General features: G+C 45.9%; 2 protein-coding genes across 2 annotated transcripts; one reads left to right on the top strand and one right to left on the bottom strand.

The window, feature by feature from the left end:
• Nucleotides 1-20,505: 20,505 nt before the first annotated feature.
• LOC128716122 (putative gustatory receptor 28b) lies at nt 20,506-21,902 on the top strand. Its single transcript, XM_053811043.1, has 2 exons — nt 20,506-21,723; nt 21,789-21,902. Exons 1-2 carry the CDS (start codon nt 20,506-20,508, stop codon nt 21,900-21,902), a joined length of 1,332 nt encoding a protein of 443 aa, XP_053667018.1.
• A 486-nt stretch (nt 21,903-22,388) lies between these two features.
• Nucleotides 22,389-24,383, bottom strand: LOC128712594 (U2 small nuclear ribonucleoprotein auxiliary factor 35 kDa subunit-related protein 1). The gene is made up of 6 exons (XM_053807485.1): nt 24,379-24,383; nt 23,720-24,296; nt 23,419-23,657; nt 23,252-23,355; nt 22,926-23,082; nt 22,389-22,854 (listed from the first exon to the last, which is right to left on the bottom strand). The coding sequence occupies exons 1-6, from the start codon at nt 24,381-24,383 to the stop codon at nt 22,389-22,391; spliced, it is 1,548 nt and encodes a 515-aa protein (XP_053663460.1).
• Between the last annotated feature and the right edge of the window lie 1,132 nt (nt 24,384-25,515).

Below are 25,515 nucleotides of genomic sequence, written 5' to 3'. Positions count from 1 at the left end.
CTCCTCTACTCCATAAAGTCCAGCCATGACCTCACATCCCACAGCTGGAGGATGAGGCTGTTATCCACCGTACTTCACAACCGAAGAAGCTTTCGATAATGCAACCGTGTTTCGTAAAGCGCCTGTCGGCAGTGCTAAAAACCTCTTTTCTGCCCATTCCGTTTAGAAGCCGCGGCGGTGACGCAATCGCACGATGAAGATGGAAGCTTCTGCTCCAGCTGACAGCCTAGATTAGCAGCGCTGTACCTAGGTATCTGCATTGGCGTTGCATCGTGAGCGACACACTGCTGCAACGTGTGATGCAATTCCCCGATGTCCGGAGATTCAGGTATGGCAAGAATAGTTGTGCATGCTGCAAGCTGGTGACAAAACAGCCGGCATTTGTCTTTGCGACGAACAACCTCGCACCGTACTGTAAGTTCGAAACTTTCTCTCGCCCGCAACGATAGTGCCCGCATGTCACTTTGTTCGGCAAAGAATGAGGCCGAACGGTGTCGTGGTGAAAAGATCGTCCGTCCGATGGTCCGCGCAGAAGAGCAAGGAGACGGGGCTGGCAACGTGTGCACACGGCCCAATGTTCGCACTTGCCTGGGTGTCGAGGTGTCGTCGTGTAACGATACATGGCAGACCTCGAGTTTTTTTCTTTGTCGGAAGAAGTTACGACAGACGGTACAAAACGGTGTTCAGAGTTGGGTGTACGATGCTCGAATATGAATGAGCATTTAATAGCATTAATGGAGAGCTTTCCGAGGGTTTTACTCGTTGTAAAACCCACATACCTTTTGTCCCCAATACCGACAATACGGATGGGCAAACATTGCCGAAAAATGCGTGATACTTGGAAGGTTTTACCACTGATCACTTTGGCCTATTAAATGACTCGTTGTTAAATGTGTCTTGCCATGCCTGAAGCTAACGATCAAAACATTTCGTCCGACCGACGACAGTTGCTGCAATCGATCGAATCACTTTCGTCTCGAAACCCCCCAAATGCGCGACATTGGCATGGGAAAAAGTAAAAGTTTTGTTTTTCTTTCCCTCCCTCTCTCCCCCACCTCCCCCCCTCCCCCGCTCACATCAAAGACAGGTTTATGCGCTTTCCCGCCGGTGGGCATCCGCAGACACACGATGCACCAAATCTCGTCGGAATGCGATTGATCGCAATGGAAGTGCGAACGGCATTGGCGAAAATGATGCGCTGGGAAGGAGGAGGTTGAGTTCCGAATGTGAACGAGTAGAAGCGCATAGGAAAACTGCTTTTACAACCGATACACAAGCTGTTCCCGTGGGCCACCCTTTTTAAGCGGCCGCACTTTTTGCACCGGAAAACCGGTCCAACGTGAAACGCTTTTTTTCGTGATGCTGATGTTTGTGTAGTGAAGCTTGCCAGTTCTCCGTGGCTGCTAATACGGTTGGCAATTGTTTGATTTTTCCCTCTCTACGTCGGATCCCGGCTAAAGAAGACGCGCCATTGCATCCGGTGGTGTCGGCGTGTGTGTGTGTGGTCGGTGGAAAGCCGGTTGGCTAACGGTCTTCGGTTGGATTCCTGACGCGACAAAGGTTCGTTGACACCTCGAGCCGTTGCAAACACGTCTGGGCGGGTGTCTCAAGTCCTGGCAGAACCACCCAACCTAACGGCATACCCCACAATCGGTACCGGGACACCAAGACAACGTGGATGGGAAACAGCCGCAGAACCGGACCGCCGTTCGCGGTGGGAATGAATGAATCCACCTTTGCAAAGAATAACGAATCGGCCGATTTGGATCTCTCTCCGTGGACCGTGGAAGTGAGATGATGAATGGGGTTGCACCAGCTCGCAAAAAAAGATAAAAAACGGGCACCCATTGTGTGCACTCACTTAACGGCTAATTAGCTGGCCAATTGCGCCCGTACTCGGTAGCTGTTTGCTATTCAGATCGGGCCACTGATTTTCCGCCGCCGCGGAACACAGTCGGCGCTATCGGTTGCCGGAGATCGTTGCGTTACAAAATTGCATGTGCAACTGTGCAGCCTGCTGATAAATGACTCGCGATGGTTTGCCTCCCGCTGTGGGATGGGAATTTCCCATTTTTACTGCCACCCAAGCATGGGAATGTTTTGGGTTATGTGTTTATTTATTTTATTACCCCCCTCCCCCCCGTCTACCCGCGGTGTTCTTCCAACGTCCAACTTTAAGCTCCACAACCCGGATTCAGTTAGCCGGCGGGATGGTCCGGGCGGATGGTGTTGGGAACATAAAGCTCTAGCTGTAAATTCATATTCCCGCAGATAGACACCGTTTGCGTTTGGGTTCTGCACGCAATGGTCCACCGACCTCCCCCAAATCATCGCACTCGGTCACAGGTGACACACTGCCATACTTGTGTCCGCGTGGTTGGCGACGCTGTAAGGGCTTGGTCAATTGCGGTGCCGTGACGACACCGCAATGAAGCGAGCGAAAAGAAACCTCCGTTAGGGGGAGGACACCATATAGCAACAGCAACCTCATATGGTAATAGCATGGAAAGGAGGTGACATAGGCATGCGTTGTTTAGAAACGCGCTTCATCATCATATGTCAACGGCTATTTGCTAATGTCGTATTTCTTTGACCGGCTCTCCTATTTTTAATGGACAATTAACACTTGATATATATGGCCGCACTAGGCTAGTCAACATATTTTTGAAAGCAACATCTAGGCTGCAGTAGAAAACCCCGAGTTCCTGTTCCATTTGAATATGTCATCTTCGAACACAAAATACTATTTCGATCTGTCATTTAATTCTTTGTTTACGAGTCATTTGAAGTTGACGTATCAGAGTATTTTGTGTAGCAATGCTCTGAGATCCGTGCAATGATGGTGAAAGTGTTAATAGAAGTCTTCTCATTCATTTTCGACGAAGAATTGTTCTCCGTTGTGTTTAAGAGTGGCCTGGTCCTGGTGGTAAAAGTGCAGCAACGCCACCAATCATTGGAAGGTTTTGGATCGACTGTGGATGATGTGTTGCTGACACCAAAGTCGTCTCACATGGAACCACAGAGCTTTTATTAGCGAAAGTTTTAGGTATGGGTTGGGCGTTTCTTGGTGACATTAAATGGATGAGATTTGAGTCCACCACCATAATTCTGACTCACAACAAGAGCCCAACGAGTGATGTCAAGTAAGTCTTTGGCTCCGAAGCAAACTCATCCTTAGAAATATGCCAAGAATGCCAGGAATTTGACTGATAGAACAGTTCCAAACTTCCAAAGACAACTAGCTCTGCTTATTACTGTGATCTTTTTGAGCAGTAGGATGCATAAAACTGCGAAGAGTTAGAACATCTAAATGGACTAAATGAAACGAACATATGGGAGACTAAACTGAGCAATGAAAGTGATGTCCTCAATGCATTATCATTTCCACTTTCCAAGCAATTTGACTAACCTGGTGCGTCAACCGCTAATGGCTAATGTCTTTCCTCGTCGACGGATTCTCCTTTTTTAATGAACAATTATCGTGTGACGGCCATAGTTAGCAGTCGAAATGACGTTTGTACAATCCGTCATAAGTTTACCACTTTGTCTTTTGCCCCAAACCAATTTCTGCACATCGATTTCTGCGCACGACATTGCATCACCTTGGCAACAATCTCGACAACCGAGCAATGGACACGAACGCCACGAAACGATTGACGACAGGAAAAGAGCGTCATCAACTTTCTACGTTACCCAATGGTATCAATGGATCAATTGTTCGTGGCCAGCACTAGCACAGTTCCGAGTGTTATTCAAGCGAGTGGCGGAAAAAGCTTAACCAACCAGCCTGGGCCCCCGCGGCATGCTGTCGTCCGGTTGGCAAACCCATTTCAATTAGCCGTGTTTGTCCACGTTTCTGTGTTTTTGTTTCGAGGGCTTCAAGCACGAGCCACCAGGAGTGGTACACACACTATAAGTTGGCAAACATAATCGATTGACAGCAACCGAAGACAAGCAAAAAAAAAAATAAACTGCTCCTCGATTAAGACGAGCGCCTCTATTGCCCCGGGTTCCTGGGGTCCCTTTTGGGGTGGACTTTTGATGTTGTCCAATAGACCCCCGGAGGATGTGTGATTCGTGCTGAAACCCCTCACGGTTACGATGCCATTATTTTCTCCGCCCAATACGTTCCACGGCAAGGACAGTACACGCCCGCACTCGAGTCGGGTGCTCACGGGGTTGTGCATACCGGGGACATAAACACATATGAAAGGAACACACGTTCCGGTTCCATCTCCGGTGCGCTAAGTTTCACTTTTGGAAAGGAACGCGCTCGACGAACACACGGACACGCGGTTCCCGGCCCTTTCCACCCGTCGAATAATGGGACCTTGCCGATCCACCCGTACTGCTGGAAATTGGATTGGCCGCGAATGTGAGCGGCGCGCGTCTCCTTTCGAACAAAAAAAAAATAATGGCGCGCACGTTCGGGATCTGGCTTTGTGTGCGATGTGCGAGAAAAACGGGTTTCGTCACTTTCTTTCTGCGCCAGTTTGCCACCGGCGTGACCGAAACACCCGTTCCCGCGACCTGTGATTTTCCTCCCAGGGATTCACCCGCACGTCCCCAGCGGGCGACAGTCACGCCGCCGTAAGGTCGAGGCTTTTCTTTCTCCTTCGCGGGGTGTTCCCTGTTGCGGTTTTTTGTTTTGTCTGCTGCTTTTTGGTCGAAAATTGGATGAACCCATGCACGGACGGAGATATCGACCGTATGCTGATAGCACCAACCGTTTCATCCTTTCTCGCCGGTCGGAAGACCGGAGCTGACGGAGTGTGATAGTAATAGGGATGCGGATGATATGGATTTTTGCGGCGGAAACGACCACACGATGAATGATTGCCGTTCCCCCATCGCGATGGGAGCGTTTTTTTTTCCTTCTTCACCACCGAGAAACACTCCGATGGCCATGTTTAAAAGCGGCTCGGGAAAACGATGCCCTACGCATGCATCAACAGCAACAACAGCGTGTTCGTCGCTTGATGCCGTCGCAAATCTTTTGTATCGTACGCGGCGCGGCGACGTACGGCCGCGAGCGACACATCCTGGCCGAAGGAATGCGAAACCGATCGGTGGCACGCTGGCGCATTGCTTGATAGTAGGAAAGATTAAAAAAATAAACTATCACTATCGGTGCGTATTTTCGTGCCGAGAGCCGCTGCACGCAACGCCGCGGGGGATGGGAACGGTTGGTGGCTGGATTCCGGTTAGTATATAGGACTGTGGACCTCGCCTGTCCCTGATCTTGGAACGCCTTTCGCGCGCGCTCTTCTGCGTGAGTTTGGTGACTAAGACCGGAAAGTATTTTCACCCCAAAGCCAACACACGCGTGGTACGCGTTCAGGTGCCGATCGTCGTCCGATCGGGTAGATCGCTTTCATTTTCCAAAACCGAACCGGCGCGGCGAATCGCGCTGCCAAGTGCACCGGTTGAAGGGAGTAAAAGCGATTGATGTGGCCATTGGATTGACTCTCGTTTTCGCGGATGAGCGACACGAGCATGAACATGAAGAAAGTGTTTTTGTCGTTCGTTTTGCCCTTATTGGGCACACCGTCATCGAGCGGCGAAGGAGATGTTTTGTAATCTCGCTTCAACGATACGCCACAATGGATGCGCTTTGACGGGACAATCCGCGCGGGAATGTCGGTGCTACTTTATGCGCCAACAATATTCATCTGATTTAACGATCGAACGATCTATTTAAAGGCCTATTGGCACATCCTTTCTAATCCATTCGATGCGCTCGTAATGCAGAGATGCTGTTTGAAGCGATTTGGACTACCATTGCTGGACAGCAAGCGTTCACTAACCAGTCATACCACTAACACGGCCTCCGTTCGGTTCCATGGCGGCAATCAAATCGAATGAATTGTCGGAATAAACCGCCCTCCCGGTTGGTGGCCGAAATTGACCTTTGATGGTGCACACCGTAAAGCACACGCGGCACGGCATGCCAGTTGCAAGGATGCGAGTACTTGTGCAAAATTACTGCACTGGTGAAAGTCGTGAAATGTTACCGCAGAACGACGCTTATCTAATGGCTGTGAAAGTGCTCATAATACCGAAATGATGGCCGCAGGAACTGCGCCCCCCGCGGTGTGGGGACTTGTCACGAAATGCATGACATTAATGTCAGCAGCTCCGGTGCAGGTAGTGTCGGCGTGTTTCGTAGCAATGCGTACATCCCTTCATACACCCGCTATCGAATCAATCGAAATGGAAAGTGTAAAGTCTTTCCGTCTGTGTGTAGTTTCGTCAGGAAGCAGGCCACAACGCAACGGAACGGTACAGGGTGTTCCGGAATGGGGCGTTAGGCCAGCCGCATAATAGTCACACCGAAATGATTGGAACGTGAATTTGTAGCGGAAATTAGCAACATTGTTGGGCACAAGCAGTGCTCAGAATCGGTACGCGCATCGCAGCGCCGCGACTATCATTTTGCGCTTTGTGCAGTGTGTCGTTGCCGACGATAAATGGTACCGGGCGTTTGTGCGTGCCGATGTTCCATTGCTACGCACGCACACACACACACACACGGTAGAAGAGTAATGTAAATCGAGGCTTAAAAGCTTTCTATTTCTGTTCAGTTGGCTTCCCGAACCGATTCGGGGCATGTTATTTTATTAGGTGCTAATGTAAAAATTCATCAATGGTAGCCAAAGGGAAATTAATACAGTTACATAATCGCAAGTTTATTTTTATCAATATTTGCTGCATCAATACTACAGCTACAGCTACAGCTGGAGTTTTGATTGAAGTTGTGGTAACTCAGTTAGTGAATTGATTTTCTGAGATACCTGCTAACCCATTTCTTACTGAAATCTACTTCTGGTTTTTTAATTTAGCCAAGAGCAAAACGTAAGGTCAATTAAATTTATTGCAAAATTAATTTAATATGCATAAATTTCGATTACATTTGACAAATTGACGGATTTTATGATTTTTCCATATTAGTTTCTTGCCACTTATTGGAGAGGTCAGTATTGTTTCGTCTATGGTAGTTAACCTGTTTTGGTATTCAGTCAAAACTTGACAAAGTTATCAGTTATTTATAACAGTTGCTACGAAAACTGTCAGGCAGCTGATTTAGAGGTTGCCTTCACAGAGCGTACGCAACACCTGTGCGAAGTAATGGTAAAGAATTTCATATCCTTCGTATCCAAGATCCGATATGGTCGATCGGACATATTTTACCATCCCAACTGGAAAACAGACTAGAGCGACAAAAAAGGAAGTCCGGGACAGTCAATGGGGTAGATCATCCCAAAAGTTAGTTAGCTTAAACTTTAAGCCTCTATCTGCCAAATAATCCAGGTACCGGGCTGTATCATTCTGTACAGATTCGTAAAGGACATAGCATTTTGACATAAAGAATGACACAAGGGATCATTTTTGTAAACTACAAATTGAGAAAAATCGATTATAGTTTAGAAATTTAATTTTAAATTCAATTCATTTGAAATAATACATAAGTCTGATTATTAAAATAATCCTTTTTCAGTTGTTTTCGTTAAAAAAAATTTGTTTACCTTTTTCGCACACGGGAAACATGGCCTAAACTGGCTCAAACCAGCTAGCAAAATTCTTTGTTTTGACATTTGTCGAGTTTGGGTTTTGGGTACTTGGGTACTTTCAGTGAGAAACCAATCTAATCCTTCTTTCCTAGGCTTAACTTGGCTTGCCATTTGTATGGCGAGCTGTAAGCGGATAAGCCTGGAAACGTCAAAACGCATACAAAAAACTGGCTTAGGGCGTGATCTACCCCAATAACAGACGTTACTGTAAACTGCAGTACAATCAAGCGATGAAGATCGAAAGGAAAGTGATCTTTTCACTCCCCCTGGAAGTAGAAGCAATTGCCCAACTAATGAAAAAGTACCTGAACAAGATTAATGTTTTTATGTGAAGGAGTCAATCGAGATCCCATCTGCCTGACCGGACGATTATCCACAAGCAGCAACTCGAGATTGAACAGAAAATTATAATGCGAATAGTTGAGGATAGCGTTATGCTGAAGACCGCCAATTCTCCCAATAACACGAAGACGCAATGGACAGAACTGATAATGATGTCCAACCGCTGAGGTGTTTAACTTCGTACATGACATAGAGATAGGTTTCCTGCTTCTCTACACCCGAATGCCAGTTTAAAGACACATTTTATTCCAATTTTTGTTTTTCTTCTGTAAATACAATTTCGAAATAATTGAAAAAAAAAAATCATCAACACCCTGTGGACATAATCAGAAGCACTTTTTAAGACAAATCTCAAATGAAAGGTCTAATCTACTCGCTTCTAGAGACAGTTGATCACATATTGTCAATTGTAACGATTCACTTGAATTAGCAAAGGAAAAGTCTGGTTCATCTATCAAATTGCCAGTTTCTTTGCCACCTTTTCAACCAATCAAAAGTCTACTGCAGTAAAACCAGTGCTATTGGGCACAATATTCTCAACTGTTCTTTGGACAGATTTTACATTCCAGCGAAATCGCTGTCGGGCCACTGTTGTATTCTATTACAGAAGTTTGAAATTTGAAACTGTATCTTCCAACAAAAAAGGTCACGTCTGCATGCTACCAATGCATGAACATTGTTATGTTACACTGAATAAAATGTGTCCAGACGAATTTTGCACAATTTGTGACATAAACCGTAGCCCACGGAAGATCTTCTGAATATGCGAACGATGAAACCACACATACACTTCCGCAAACAAGCCAAGCATCCATGGTCATAGCAATTCAATAATGGACTCATGCACGTCATGGCCACACTTTCTTTTACCGTGCCTTGATGAAAGTGTGTGCTCCAGATTGCGTTCTAATGTCACTGGGAAAATTCGCCGTACTACCCCAACACTCGCGTACGGAAACGCGTGGCCGAAGAGAAAATAATGTTCCAACCTCGAACCACGATGCCCGATCAACGCAAAAACCTGGGAGAACCGAACCGCTGGCTTGAGCGTACAAGAAAACCATCAACGGGCACCATCAACAACATCAGCAACATCACAACGGCAAGTCGGTTATAACGGTTTTTCTCGGGCTCGATTTCACCGTTGGCACCCACCGACCGGCCGACCCGACGCGTACGACAAGTGTGGCCGGCCAAATCCCAAAACAACCTCACTGCACTGTGCACACTGTGTGCGGGGATCACATTACGGCAGGGACCAAGTGGCGCGTGTGTCGTCCTGGCAGGCCATTCGGGTTTTGCAAAATGTGTCTACTGCGGTAAAACCACCCCCACACGGATGTAGTCGATGAACATAGCTAGGTACGCCTTGAAACGGGATCCAATCACAGGTGTGAATGTTGCACTTACGTGTTGGTTAGACTCTGCTTTTGGCACTTTATGCACTCACTACCGAGTTCACAAGAGGGTGTTTTAGAATGCGCTGTACGCGTGGAAGGTGTCCGCTTGTGCTGGCACGTCGGCGAGCTTAGCAATACAACTGAACGCCAAACCGCGTCGCGACTTCGGTTTATAGCTGATCGCGGGAAGGCTACACCACTCTTGATCAGCTGCCGTACGCTGCTCACTCTCTCTCTCTCTCTCTCTCGCTCGGTACTTCCTCACACGAGTCGCTCATTTCTGGGAGAACCCGATCAAACGGTCACTCTCTCTCGGTGAATCTGGTGCTCGTCTGCACTGGAGCAGCATTTGCTGGAATGTTCGACCCGGAACGGTGTTTGGCGGGAACTGACCGAACTTCCATAACTCCCGCTGAACTTCAGGGATGTTGAAGACATACAGTAAATTGCTTAAATAAATTCATCCTCTGCTTGATTGATGAGTTTCCACGAGTACAGCTTAGCTGAAGAATTACTGTTGGAAAACCACCACGATGGAAAACTCTCCATTCTCTTTGTCTCTCGCGGCACCAGACAACCGATACTCTCCCGACGATGTGCTGGCGAGTGTCGGCAATGTGCGAGAATTTGGGAGGGGACGAGCATTAGCGATCATCACAACGGAACCACTATGCGGACATGCGAATCGCTTGCCCATGATGTGAACATACGGTTTTACATGCCCCTCACTATGTCCAAAGGGTATTACACCGCTGGAAGAAAGCATGTCTGGCCGAGGGAGGTCCGGGTCCGGGGCAACTCGGAAAGGCCACAACGCACCCCAAACCCTCTGTTGTCTCACGATTCGATGCGACGCTACTGCGGTAGATAAATTCAATCAAAACATCTATTAAACCGCCTGTACCGAGGTGACCTTATGCAGAGCTGGTCCACTCGGTAACGACGCATCGCCTGTTTCGCCGGTTTGTGTCTGCAAGAAGACAGCATCTGGGTAGGCATGCGGAAAGCGAAAGTGCACATTTTTGCACGCGATCAGTCGCGAACGTCAGCGCCGCCGAAGCCACACCGGCACAGAATGATGTACCGTGTAGTGCCAGGTGATCGGTCACAGCGATAGCTCCCCAAACACACCAGTTGTCATCACATAAGTGACCGGGTGATTTTCTGTCTTTCTACCCAGAGTCCAATGCAATACGCTTATGAATATTCAAAACAGCTAGTTAGGATAATGGAAAAGAAAACAGCACAAATACCACTTTACCGTTTTTATCCCGTTTTCCTGGCTGGACTCATTCGCCGATGGAGGCTTTTTCGATGACCTACCTAGTTTCCGTACCATTCGGGGCTTTTGGATCCCCGAGGACTTGGGCTCATCGTCATGAGTCGTTCCATAGGTCGAGTAGGTGCTAAAATGCATCTTCCAAACCAATGTTAGATAATCGGCCTTTGTGTCTGGTGAAGAAATTGATCGTACGAATGATGGACGTAGCAAAAATCTTTCGCATGCGCTTCATTGTGTAACTTGCAATGCTGAGTGACGAAACGCATCATTTTTTTTTTCGATTTACAAAATTTAAATAAATCCAACAAAAAGCAACACATATTGGGCAAAATGTTCAATCTGCTGGACACATTTCGTTTGCTTCGAACCGCACAACAGACTGCGATAACTCGATTGTTTAATTAGCTCAACTTCAATCGTTTGCTGTAAAACTGCGTGCTGTTCCTCCGTGTTCCGTAAACCACTTCCTAACGGCGTATGTCCGGAATGGACTGGTCATGATTCGTTTGGATTCGCATGGTCTGCTAACGATATCCGCTTATATTCGTTTTTCCTTCCACTCTCACTGCGCTGACCGGTGCGAAGTGGCTGTATTGGGCAGTGCCGCCTTAGTCAACAACCAAACCCCAACCGATATGCCGATATTTTCTTGCTCCAAACGATGCTTTATTGTCGCTCGCCGACTGCCGGGTATAGAGTATCTCTCCCCAAAACTAATACAAAAATATTCATTGCATCTAATCGTGGACAGTTTAGCGAAAGCGAACAGCAACAGGCAGCAGTTCAAGATAAGCGTTTGATTGTTGGGCACCTCGAGAGGGAAGGAAAACCATTTACCATTATGTGTGTCAACCTCACTAATAGGCAAAGATATTATGAAACTGTTGATTTTACGGATGTAGATTTCCTCTCTCTCTGCCATCAAACAATTTGCACTACGTAATTTTCTTTTTTTTGGCATCTTGTAGTAAACGCTTGTAGAAATGGGAGGGAAGTTGACAATCGGCACATCCTACTCCACAGTATGTATCGTAATGTCTGAACAGTGACAAGCGCTTCCCTAGCGATCGACGCCCAATGCCCAAGTACAACCCCTAAAACCACGCGTAATAGACAAAGTCACTCGTTACGAACGAATTTCGGCACAGTCCATTGCTGCTAAACGGCCGTTTTTGGGAATTTCTGGCAATCATTGTGTTGTACTCCCACCTTTACATTGGGGTTGTAGCCCACGGAACCCCGGTGGCCAGTGTCCCACAGCATCAAATTTGACATCATCCAGCAGTATTTAACCAACAACAGCTTCTTCCCATCGAAACAATGCGGTTTTATCGCACTCTTTCGCTTCTTTGTGTGTACGCTTGCGTTTACGCGGTTGCATAAAGCTCGTTTAATAATTGCTCGTTGTCGCAGCACCAAGATTCCGCAGCGTTTCATCTGGACCAAGATAAACAACCGATTCTTCGCGGTGATGGAGTTTTGGAAGCTGCGACCAGATCGTCACGATCCTCACGATTCAAGTGCGTTAAATAATGCTCGCTGAACATCATCATTCCGACACATCCCATGACGGGCGACTTGACGGTTGAATGTACCATTCTTCAGCGGGCGAGTCATATGGTCACCTTCGGGCTGAAGGGCCCCGCAGGGATTCGGGAATCGGGCAACGGGCGCAAACGAATCACACATCGACCACGCACTCCAAAACCCCAACGCCATGATGCAACACACCGGCCTGCAGACTGTGTGACCCTTGAGCGAGCTAATCTCACGTCCCATGGAGGTCAGAATTGATACTATCCGCGTTCGGAGATTACACGCTAGTGCGCAAAGGTTTTTATTTTTTGTTCCCTCTCTCATAACTGCCCTCCAAGATGCGATCATACCCAACGATCACGGCAGCAAAGTGCTCGATAAGTCAACCCAGCAGGCGAGCGTTCGCTTATACTGGAGTGCTTTGAAGTGCGGAAAATTGCGTCATCGCCATCACCATATCATGGCCGATGGCACTTCTAACGCGCCTGCTATGCTATTGGGGGGTGGGGAAATGGCATCAACTGTCTTCCGCATCGGATAAACCCCGTTGCCCCGGTGTGTCCTGTGGATCGGTCCCGACTCGCAAGGCTGTTTTATGGTTACTATTTTCGTACGCTTTCCACACCGTCAGCCCCACACGCCACTTTCTTTTTCTTATAGCCGATGGCCTTTGTCACCTCTGCCTACGGCCGGGGATGGCGGGAATTTCGCCGGTTGCGACCCAAATCGCGTAGCTCTTTTTCCGCCCATTTGGTCGATCTGATGAGCTCAAGAGGGACGGGGGACAGCAGCAAAGGAAAAAAAAAGGGAACGGTAGGGCCGCGAGTGGTCGATGTAGCGATGTCGCTTACGCCGAAATTCGATGCTCATGTCAGTTGCGTAACCACTTTCGTTTATATAGCCACCGGCACAATCAACGCCGGGTGCCACCGGCAAGCGGTGTGCTTCCGATCTGGGGTCAAACTCGATTCGCTCGGGTCGATTTGGGAGAGCGTGTGAACCGAGCAAAGTTACACCACGTACGTTTCCTCGATGCTCACCATCATCGACGCATGGACGCGGATCGGCATTCCTTCGCATTAATATGTGGGTCAGTGCTACCGAACGCTAGGTTAGGCGCTCCTGATGCTGGTGAGCTGGTCTAGTTCTACGCAGTTTGCGATCGCAAGGATAGGCGGGCAATGAGTTTCCGCATGAGGCCACAAGTGAAGGGATGCTGTGATGACACGCCGACCAATCAGTGGCCCATTTGAATAGCACAAAACATTACGTTGATTACACCAAAATATGCCGCTGCCCGGCCAAACCGCGCGGCAACCTGCCAGGGAACGATGAAGGAATCATAATTATGGCACTTCATTACTACCTACAGCAAACAACCTCCAACTGGTTGCAGAAAACAACGGCACACTGCTGGTACTACCGACGGTAATATGTTGAGCAATGCCATCAGTTTGCGAGCGAACTCGGGTAGGGAGGATGCATCGTAGAACCGCTTAACTGCTTAGCTACACCAACATAGTACAGCACACCGGCGGTATGCAGTCATTTATCATCGCGCTCAGGAGCGCACACACACGCGAAACACCGAGCACCGGGCTGGCAGCAACGCGCACCACAGCCAGAAGATGATGAGACCTCCAAGAGCTGACGGAAAACAACTTTCCATTTTGTCTTAGCGCATCTTTTATTCTGTACGGCCCCCGGGTGATGGAACATTAAAATTCGCTAGGCTTTGCGATAAAGCTGGGGCAAACATGGCTTGATTGGCGTTGTTCTGTTGCCGAGAAGCGACACAGACGATTGAACACCGAAAAGTACAAATTTCAATTAGATGTCTGGATGGGCCATTAATTTTTGATTGATTTTGCTCGCTACATGCCAACACAATTTCAAGGGAGAACAATAAATTAAATAATTGGGAACGTAACAAGTTTAATCTTTCTGTGCGCTCAACATGTGCATAGTGCCATAATTCTTAAACCATTATGCTATGTTACATTTATTCTCACCAAGTGCAAGCATTTAATGAAGTACGTACACATGAATGTTGGAACTGTTGCATTCAATCTTCAAATGAGTACAACTATTGGTTGGTGGGTTGAAATATTCGCTCTCAATTATATGTTGACAAACTCAACTCAACTCTTTTTTTCTTCTACCTTATCGGCACAACAATCTCAAAAGGTCTAGATCTAGCAAGGTATTCAAAATGCTTGGAATCATCCGTCCTATGGGATTTCTGAACTGATATTGAGTTTTGAAAGCTTTCTATTTCAGCCTTATAAGATCTGCTCTGGAGCATGCTAGTGTGGTTTGATTTCCTGTGTGTAATACGTCTATTATCCGTCTTGAGAGAGAACAAAAAGCATTTAATCGTTTTGCTTTGCATTCAGTATCAAATTCTGGTGTGGCCTTACCACTCTGGTATTATTTAGCACTCGCTGCCAACTTCTAGGGATTGATTCCGAAGAATTGCGTCACACTCAAGCGCAGTCCTTATTTATTGCCAACATCCTTATCATAAACCTCAATGTCCCATCCCTTTTTGCGTCCTGGGACTTTTGTCCTCCTTTCGCCAGCTATGTAGCCGCCCTCTGCTTGACATTCCTTCTCGACGCATTATATTTGGCTCTAATGATCCATTGCTCCGCGCTATTCCTGCTTTGCTTTCCCACTTTCGTCGTTGTCCGCCTACTGAACTTTCCATATTTTTTGCTTAGTTTTAAGTTACTGTTCGTTTTTTTCGCTGTTTTTCCACTTGTTAGTTCTCCTGTTTCAGATTTCCTACCTATATTTTTCTGGATTACATCATTTACCTGCCTCTCTCATAGATTTATATGGTATTCGATGTGTAAGCGTGTTCGTTGATCCACGTGGCAATACAGTGTCTCTCTCCGCAGGCCTGAGCTACACGCCGGTTCTCTATCTCAAATTGTGTTCTTCACCTGGTCCAGATGGAATATCTTCCTGTGCCTTAAAGAAGTGTATTGTCATTTATGTCCCAATCTTTGCTATTACTTTCTAAACCTAAACCTAAACCTTTCAAAGTACTTCCCAAACTTGGTCTTGCCTGCCATTTCTGGCTTACTAGACTTACTTTACCGCTTTTAGCCGGATAAGTCAGTCCTTGCTACGGGGGATTGGTATGGATGGGATTTTGGTCCGGTCCGGCGCCGCTACCATCATGCCACCGGGCCACCCCTCTTGTGTTGCATCTTTCGATAGACCTTTCATGAGGTCACTCCTTATGCGTCATCCAAATAACGAAAGAATCAACCTTAAAATGCATTGGGATTTAGCTGAATAAGTGTCTCTCATTCGACGAGCACAATAATCATGTAGAAGCACTGGGTCTTATTATGTTTAAAGACACTGTATTGTTGCTGGTTTCGTTCCGTTCTGGATTATGGTAGCGTAGCTGATTTGAAGTGGGTTCAGAGGATGTTTACACGGCTCGCAGTCCGGAGATTACTACTCGGTTATATAGTTTCTGTGCCATTACATTCTCTCTGTTGCCGAATGTTGGATTTAAGTAACATCGAATCCCGTCAATATACTTTCCTCCGAGCTCGAAGTTCCCTCTCTTCTATTTTCATCACCCCTGTACGTAGCCTTCTCGTCGACTTCGTGATATTTCTTCTATTCTTATCCCTTCCGGCCGTTCCTTAGCTCTGGAAGGACCCTCCCCAAACATAGTCAAAGGTACATTATAGACAAATCATTTAAAAGATCGCACGCTAGGCTAAATAGCAGACGATTCAGCAATACCAAAAACATTAAACATCTTTACGGAGCAATATTAAAGCTATCCGTCGTTAAACCTAACCAAGTTTAGCCATTGCTCCCAGAATACCGTCATGATAAAGAACCAAGTGATCGATTGTGTCTATAATTTGAGGCCAGCTACAATTTGTGCATTGTCTGTTTTAACCCGTGTAGTTATTCCGAACGAATTTGGAATAATTAATACCTCAATCCGTTATTTAACACATAGCCGGTAACACCCTAGTTCTCGTATCCGGTAAACTTTGCAACTGCATCGTTTTGTCCAGGTTTAGCTACCAGTAAGCGTGTGTTGTTTCACTATTATCCAACAAATCAAAGCGATTAGCTTCTACTTGTGCCCGGTACCACATTCTAGGATGCGTTTGGTGAAGTATGATTACGTGGTTACCTGACGTTGCGTGTAATAATCGAGCGATTTGTTTTTCCTTTCACCTCCGCACCAACTTTCCAATCGATCGATTGGCACTCACGGCATGGCTGGAAATGAGCACGGATCTGATGCACTGGTACAGTGTGCCCCCGCTGCTAGGGACGGCGCGTCTTGATAGCTATGCTCCGCTATGCTACGTACGTAATTTTAATGGCTACCCTGTAGCACCTCAATCCAGTAGCACCTTCGCGAACGAGCGCGATGCTCTGGTTTGTAATGTTGCAGATTAACGTTACGACATACTTGCGCACTTACTCACCGCTTCCACCACTAAAAAGCGTCACCTACGAAAATCCATCGTCCGCGAAAAACGGTTATGGGCTGGGAACCGTTACATAAATCTACCGGCCTAAAAGATGCTGCTTGCTTTCGATTAAACGGTTCACAGGCATTGTTTCGCACAAAAACCGATTGTTTCGTCTTCCCCGCCAAGGACGGCATGGGTGATGAACAATCAATAAAATATCAATTATCAAAAGCAAATTCATCTCAACCTGTAGCGGTGCATGAACATTGCAACCCTACGTACGGCTCAGCTTTAGACGAGCATTGTTCACAAGATAGCAACCAACCCTCCGAAGACCTTTAGCGAGTGATAACCTCAATTCGTATGGAGCTACAGTTCGAATAATTCACCTATTACCAGTGACACCACCGATAAGTACACTCAGGAAGCAAGGAATATATTATTGTTTGATTGGAACGGTCGTACAACGGGCCAACGAACAGGTGGGCTGTACGAATAGTTCTTGGCTGTACTTCTTGAGGTGTCAGTTAAGACATTTGCCAGAAGCTAATGTTGAAGATTTCTCACGATCACGACCACCCCTTAATATAGGACATACCGGTGAGATCTGCCCAACGAGTACTGGGCACTGTTCGGTTGTAGTAGATGATGGTGCTAGTGGTCCCACCACCCGGCGGTACCGATTTTCTTTTCGATAGGGTTCACAAGCCGAACAATATACACCAGACGGTGGATACTGCACGCCTCTTCGTGCAACATGGGTTTTGTGTGTGCAAAAAGGTTGTTTGTTCAAGGGTGTAATGTAATTATTTTTATTTATTTGTTAGCGCCATAAAATGGCGGGTGGTTGTGAGTAGGGAACGTTGATAAATGAGCTGCGATATGAAAATTTTATGCAGCTCGTTCTTCAACAGGTGGTTAGTGAACATTTTGATGCGAAACGAACAGTTTATGAAACTATTGAGCTGTGGCTTTTCGTCATCAGCTGGACGGACACGGAGGGCTGCATGCAAAACGTTGCCAAAGAGGATCAGTTGTGGACGACAAAAAGAGTTGATAGCCCATTACGTTCACTGCTACCATGTTCGATGAAACAAACTGATGATCAGTCAAACGTCCGCTAGAAAATCGTATCGAAAAAAAATGAGAGTTGCTATCGTCTGTTGCTAGCTGAAGTCTTATGTCCAAAATCCGATCCCATACGCGAGATCTCAACAACCAAACCAGTCAGGATCAACGAACATGAAAATGAAAGTCATTCTCGTCCACGGTGGCACGTGCATGGGTGAACTTGCGCGCCAGTGTACCTCTCTAAAAGCGCATCCACGCAACATTGGGGACCGATTGAAGTTCAAGTTGAAGCGATCCTCGGCTGAGCGGAAGGCAACGCTTGCCAAACAGCTAGATGCAGTGTGCACTAATATAACCGGTTCCGGTTACGTACCAGCTCCGTGCAAATATTAGCCAGGGGAATTAGCCAGCAAACGGACTCATGGTGACCATCGGAATATTGCTGAAGGAGACGACTCTTACTTTTACCACTTTTCAGTGTGTCTTTCAAAGCGTCACAATCACGTGACATTTCTCGAATTACTCGATGACTTTATGAAGTGATGGCGATGAAAAACTAATGTATGTCAAGAAGAGTCATTGGCCAAATTTATAAAAACTGACACATAAGTAGACACTCTGTATGAGCTGAGTTTTGAAGGAGATTTTGTGGGTTACTATTTCCCTTCCGGATTGGATGAAGTTCTATTATTACGTCCTTCCTGAGACGGTTTCCTTAAATGGAGGATTTCAACGAGCGATAAGAACGCGTGCAACACTTTATGCATCAACACACGACCTAATGAGTACCCCGGCCGCTAGACATAGGATAGAATACGCTTTTTGTTTTTACTTCAAGTACCGCATTAATGGGGTGTCAAAATAAGATGGTACGGATGGTTCAAGGACAGTTGCGGCGTGACTGAAGTGGTTCACGGCCGGCCGCTCGCTATGATCTCGATCGTTTCACCAAACAATTCCCTGTACCAATGCGCTCGTTGCTCCCTTGAATGGATGAGCCTTCCAACAACCATTTCAACCGTCGCCGTCATCAGCCTTTGGACGCATCTCGCACGATCGTGGAGTGATCGGTGAGCGGATGCTAACTCTGGATCCTTCCTTCCGTCAATGACAGCCCCAGCAAATGGGCCATCTGCCTTCCACGGCGAGATGACCTGCGGCAGACGAACGCGGATTCCCCCGGCAAATCGTCCAATCGTTGAATCTTTAATACTTCATCCATTCATTACAACAAGGCCGCTCGGTAGCGTTCGGGGTGCCTTAATGTTTGCAACACATACACTGTGTCTCCCCGCTTTGGGTTTACCCTCACGTACCGCGCAGGGATTTGCGGTATGGATACTAGAATTTGATGAATTTTTGGGCATCCGACATTGCTTTTATCGCATAGCCATTCACCCGATGGTTCCGTTTGTCCTTCCGGTGCGGCCGTGGTATCGGAATGGAACGACGGAATGGTAAATAAAATGGCAAACTGCAAACGTTATCAACCGCGGTTGCATGGAAGAAGACTGACGCCATAAAACGGACACGCCATCACTCCACAATTGCGGAAATGAAGACAAAGTTGGGAACAGAAAAGATCGTAGTTCAGAATCGTTAAAATGTTTTCGGCAAAAACGGGCCCTCTGTTTTGTTGCGGTTCACTCGTAGTAGATCTGAAATTCTCTAAAATAACGATGAATCAAATAATTCACTAAAGTCTGCCTTCATTGTTTTGTTGGACACTATTGCCATAGTCATCCAGCTGTCGTCTGGCCATGATTTGAAGCCGGGTCATGGAAGGTATGTCAAAATACGATTGAAACTGTTTTAAAGGGGTGGCCTGGTGAGATGATGGTAGCGGCGCCGGGTCGTCACACGAACAGACTGGACCTAAATCCGGACCAATCGTCCACGTACACAGTACTGACTATCCAGCTACGGGTAAAAAAGACCTCCTGAGGTTGTTGTACCGATGAAATTCTAACTGATGAATAACTGCTTTTATTCTAACATGCCAATTGTTCAACTTTGGGAACTTCCAAGATTGGCTAATGACTTTATTTTAACTACTCCTTCTCAAAAACCCTTTAGTACCTTGTCACTAAACATTTACGTTGATGGATTTTCACAAATGACATGTTAGCGATACGATGGTCCGTTTCACACTGCCGTTTCTCAACTGTTGAATCATCCACCGGTTCGTCTAAAGATAGTATCACTGTTTATCCGCCTAATGTTTACATGTCGCGGCGGAGTTATAAAGCAAAATTCAAACACAACTTTACGCGCGACAACCACGGCACACCCAACGGAATGGCTGTCATCGAGTGTCCTTTCGCGGCGATAGGATCGCTCGTCAGTTTTATTACAATCGTTTCCGCAAATGGCTCTCGGATGACGCTACAACCCAACCGAACAGCGGAAAACACACACACACAACCAGGCCTCACCTGTGCGATAAAGCAACGGAGAAAGCAAATCAACACCCATATACCTGTAAGGAACCAAAACTGTATCTTGTGCCAGCTGGGAAAATGAAACGGAAAGTTCGTTTCGTGAAAAAATTGGCCGCATGGGTAAAGGGAGTCGAATCAGATATCGGTGTTTTGTTTCCTCTAGAGCGCAAATACACTCATGCCAAATCGATGTTTAACGATGCAAATGATATTCTTGTTCAGGCTGATAGCTCGTCACCCATCACGACATTTTCCGAAGGGAAAACGGAAACACCCGGGGAGAACGTTCGGGTGAGGGCCATCAAACGAAATGAGCTCAAACTACAGTCTCGTGCGACGCGGTAAACGTTTTAGTTTGCCAACCGATACCGACCGCGATACATCTTGATCTACGGGATGCGGAAGTGCCTGCGAACTTTTCTCAATCCGAAGGATTTTTATGCCGCCCAACGGCCCGTGCTGCGCGTTTCATTCCTAGCCGGCATGACACCGTTTACGGTCGTGAAGGGACCCACGGAGTTGATGATGCTGCGCTGCACTCCGTTCGGCTACATCAACTCCAGCGTGCACGTGATCCTGTTCTGCAGCTGCTACGTAAATGCGCTGCTCAACGGGGAAACTATAACGAGGTTTTTCTTCCGCACGGACATCAGCACGCTTGGCGACGTGCTGCAGTTTACCATCGGCATCACTGCACTCTTCATGACCTTCTTCTGCAGCATTTTCCAGCGGAACAAGCTGATCAAATCGTTCCACGCGCTAGCCAGTATCGACCGACGCTTCAAGGAGATCGGTATGGAAACGAACTACAAGAGCACACTGCACTACAACCTGCTGGTAATGTGCACCAAAGTAATTATCACCTCGCTCTACCTGGTCGTGTGCCTAACCGTGTTTATCTCCTCCGACACGTATCCGAGCGTGACCACATGGATGGCGTTTTTGCTGCCCTATTTAATGATGTCGATGGTGATCGTGCTGTTCCTGTGCTTCGTCAACCAAACCAAGCATCGGTTTCATCTGCTGAACAAAGTACTGAAACACCTGAAGCAAGCGACATTGGAGAAGAGAATCTCTCCCCAAAGACGACCCAGCTATTGGCATGCGATCAAAATCCAGCGGCCACTTGGCATCGCGTCCGTGTATTCCAACAATGACAAATCCATGCCAGACGTTGTGGCGACTGTGGCCGAAATACAGGACGCACTGTGTGAAGCGTGTAGTTCCGCCGAGGACTATTTTACGATACAAATGCTAAGCATCGTGACGATCGTGTTTGTAATCATCGTTTTCAATTCGTACTATGTGCTGGATGCGCTGCTCGGATCCACCTCACGCGACACACCGTTTTCCAAAGGACAGTTTGCGATGTTTTTCCTCTGCCAGGCTATGGTGTACGGCTTCGGAGTGTTTAACATCGTGTACGGAAGTAGCTCGCTAGTGCACGAGAATGACAACATTGGTTCCAACGTGCACAAGCTGCTGAACGCGGCTGCTGGAGCGGACAGTGAGTTGGCGGGAAAATTGATGCAGCTATCCTTACAAATGTTGCATCGCAAAGTGCGTTTTTCCGCCTGCGGACTGTTTAGCTTGGACTTTACACTGCTCTTTACGGTACGTTTCGGATCAAGCATTATGTAGTAGAATCAAAAGCCCTAAAAAATTTCCTTTGCTTGTAGCTGGTGGGAGCAGCAACTACATATTTGGTCATTTTGATCCAGTACGAGCTGAGCATGGACGAAAGTAAACACGAAACAATTGCAAGAGCTTTCCTGGGTAATGAAACGTGGTAATTTCCGTGGCATATGCGACCACATATCTTTCGTTGATCTGTGTGATGGTATATGTTATTTCTTGCATAAACAACAACAAAGATTTCAGTACAAGGTACATATCATGGACATACTCTACAGACACTAACAGTGCCAATTACGAACGATTTACAACGACGTTTATGACTGCGTGTAAACTGGAAGGCATAAATTTACATCTTAAATTTAAACTAGCAACACCTTTTGCGTTCTTTCGTTATAGACAACTTTTTTTCATAAATATAGTCAAAATTAAAACAAAAATTAAGCTTTCCTAAATTTCTCCTGACATCACATACGTCAACATTAGTGTAGCTTTTCCTCATTAATTATCTTTATAAAATTATTGAATACCAAAAATGTCAAAATAAATACTTACTTTTATCGGTGAGTGTTGTCTCTTTTTTCTCGGTGATCATTTCTATCAACGAGGATACACTTTAAGGTCAGTATTGTATTAGTAGTATCCTAGGCCTTTTCTTTTTTATTTCTTTTATGTGTCCTCTTTCGATCTGAAGGATTCAGTCCTTCTTTCGACTTTCGTCGTGGTGAACTTCGTCGGTCACGTTTGTGATTGTTATCTTCAAAATATCTATGTCTCGATGTGTGTTCCCGCAGTTGTTTATCCCTGAAATTATGCTTCCGATTCCGGCTCTGACTGCGATTACGACTCCGAGTTCGACTGCGATTGTGTTTGGGCGTACTACTAGGACTACGATTTTTATGACTTTGGTGTCGTTTTGAACTGCAGCTCGGTCTTTCGCGAGATTGGTGAGAAGACTTTTTGCTTTTTCCATCACCGTCATGCCGAACCCTTGCTTCATGTCTGTTAGGATCTGATTTTTCATCTTCCAACTCCGGTGATTCAGACCATCGCCATTGGGGAGCTTTCCTCGAGGATTGTCCACCGTTGGACGTTATTTCATCCCACGTCCTTGAAAGAAAAAATTGCATCTCTTTGTTAAACTGAACTCTAGAACTGATGTACATTGAGTAAAACAATACTTTTCAACTAGCGGCGTAGCTACGTGTAGAATTTCTTCTTTCCGCATTGATCTGCACTCTTGGAAATGGTTGTACACATAACGGTGGTCCGGATTCTTAAGGATGTGCAGAAAATTACATCCGGCTCCTTTATGACACCGCTTAAGCTCGAAAAGCCCTGCAATTTCGATCCGACAGTGTTTCACGTTACAAGATGCAACAATTCAATGCAATCATACTATTCATTATGTGTATGGGTTAAGGATAAAACGAATAATATATCGTTTGCGAATACTCGAAATGAGCATTGATTTAAAAAAGGATACACTTTTTTACGCGTCATTTACCGCACACCGCTGCCGGCCAGACGATTGGACTCCTGAACTCCACGTGAAGTTGTTTTTTGGCGTAAAACCTTCCATTCATTCGCAAATACGCGGCAGCTGCATTCCTGGGGAAATGTTTTCAAGGCGATTAATCCATATAGGTGCATTAAACACAATGTAATGCTTACCTTAATAGTTCATACTCTATGTACACACTCCCCCTTAAGTGTGTTCCAGCATTTCTGCAAGCAAGGATATGTTGGATTTTACCAAACGCTTCAAACTCCTCAATTATGTCCCGGAAAAATTCATTATAACAATTCTGCAAATCATCCTCATCGAACTCGAGGCGGACGTCTTGGCCGTACTCCGCATGTACTTTCTGTTCCAGGGCCGGATGGCTGAAGAAGCTTGCAATCAAGATGACCTGCTCAAAAAGTCAACATTTATTAGTTTTGTCCAACAATTCACGTTACTTGAACAACTTACCTTGCCCACCCCAGGTGTGGGATGATTTCCACTACATCGATACCCATGTCGACATGCGCCTGTTTTTAGGAAGAACTTACAATCTTCAGCATCGCTCCGTGTGTTGTGTATGCTCTGTAGTTCTTGGAGGTATTCATCAACTCCGGTGGCAGCAAATTCTTGCAATTTCACATGCCGCTCATACAGCATTCGACGCACGAGTTCTTGCTGCTCCAAACGATCTGCTTTGGCTTGTTTAAGTTTACATTCCCGATCTTCGAATTCTTTCCGTATCTTTTCCCTTTTCTCCTGTTCTTCTCGCTCTTTAGCTTGCTCTTTCCTGCGCAATGACTCGAATTTTAGCTGTGCTTTATGTTCCTCTTCAAGCCATATCGCATTCTGAAGTGCATGTTCTAGTGCTTTTCGGTCTGTGGCGATTTTTTCTTGGCGTTCCTTTTCGACAAGATACGACTGATACTCCGGACATGCCAATTTTCGTTCTTCCTCTTCATCTTCCAGCCTTGCTTGAGCTTGTGCGGCCTTTTGCCGTATCGCTTTACGCCGTCTTTTCTTGAACAGTCTTCTCCATTCTCGGTGTCTGAAATTATGGTTAAAATGGCCACTGTTAATAATTTATTGCAAAGCACTTGCAAGTCGCCGCTTGTTTGTTAAATGCAAACCTCATTATTCCTCCCGCCATATAATTCTTGGTGCACAGCAATGTTGTTGTTATGTTTTCGTTAAGTTTGATGCTGGTGTCTGACAGTTTCCAGCTGTCAGTTTCGTTAAAAAAAATAACTCGAAATACTGCTCGAAATCTATTCAAATCTGCACGAAATGGACGTAACATCGTTAAGTTGATAACTTTCTAGAAGTCGAAGCATCTGAACATTTCACATGTTACCAGCTTTGTATTGCACTTGCTTAAATATACTAAAAACAGTAGTTTCAAATGCTTGTAAATGTTTCGAAAGATGAAATCAATCATCAACAATTCCTCAGTATTTTTAGCAATTCTTCTCGGAAAACTGGACTAGCTATTGATGGTCTTGATTTTTTCCCCAGATGTACTTATGGCAGTTCGTTTTATAATGTAAGAAATTTTTCTTTAATGTAAGATTACGTCCCAAAATCGTAACATTTTCGTACGATTCTAAACTGTGCCATAGATTTGAGATATCTCCACAACACCTAATTTCGGACAGTACAATTCAACACACTTGCGTAAAAAAAGAATAGTTTGATTATTTCTTAAAAAGTCTATTTATTCAATAAATATACATTTAGAAAACATTTTACATGTGTTCCAGTGTGCGCGTGTGTGTGTTTAGATGTTCGTTCGATCTCTGTATTGATAAGTTGATGTGTTATTTAACCAAAATTGATAAACAGATGAAGAAAGGATACGTTCAAAGGAAACAAGAATATGTTATAATACGTTAACATGTAAGGTTATTTGCAATTTAAGGCCACTTATCCAACGATTGAGAAAGGATGGCTAGTGTTGGAACGTTTCGGAAGGTGACATGTTAATTTGTTTGGATCGTTTTCATTGTAATGCATATTTTTGTCAATTACCCCTCCTCTTTCGCAAAAGAACAAACATACCGCATTGGATGTTTTCTGCAAAAATCGTCTACTAAATGAAATGAGGAAACGTACTACGCCTTTCCAGGATGAGCAGTATGGTAGCAATAAAAGTTGTACAGAAGAAAGAAAGGAGGACATTTGGTTCCTCGAGTTGGTTGGTGGTGCTTCCGCGGCAGTTTCACCATTTCACCGGGCAGTTTGAATGTGCTTGCACGTCGAGCACCGGC

The sequence above is a fragment of the Anopheles marshallii genome, chromosome 3 (assembly GCF_943734725.1).
Source record: "Anopheles marshallii chromosome 3, idAnoMarsDA_429_01, whole genome shotgun sequence".
NCBI classification, from domain to species: Eukaryota; Metazoa; Arthropoda; class Insecta; order Diptera; family Culicidae; genus Anopheles; species Anopheles marshallii.
The sequence above is the reverse complement of the archived record's forward strand: the minus strand, read 5'-3'. Positions and strand labels throughout refer to the sequence as shown.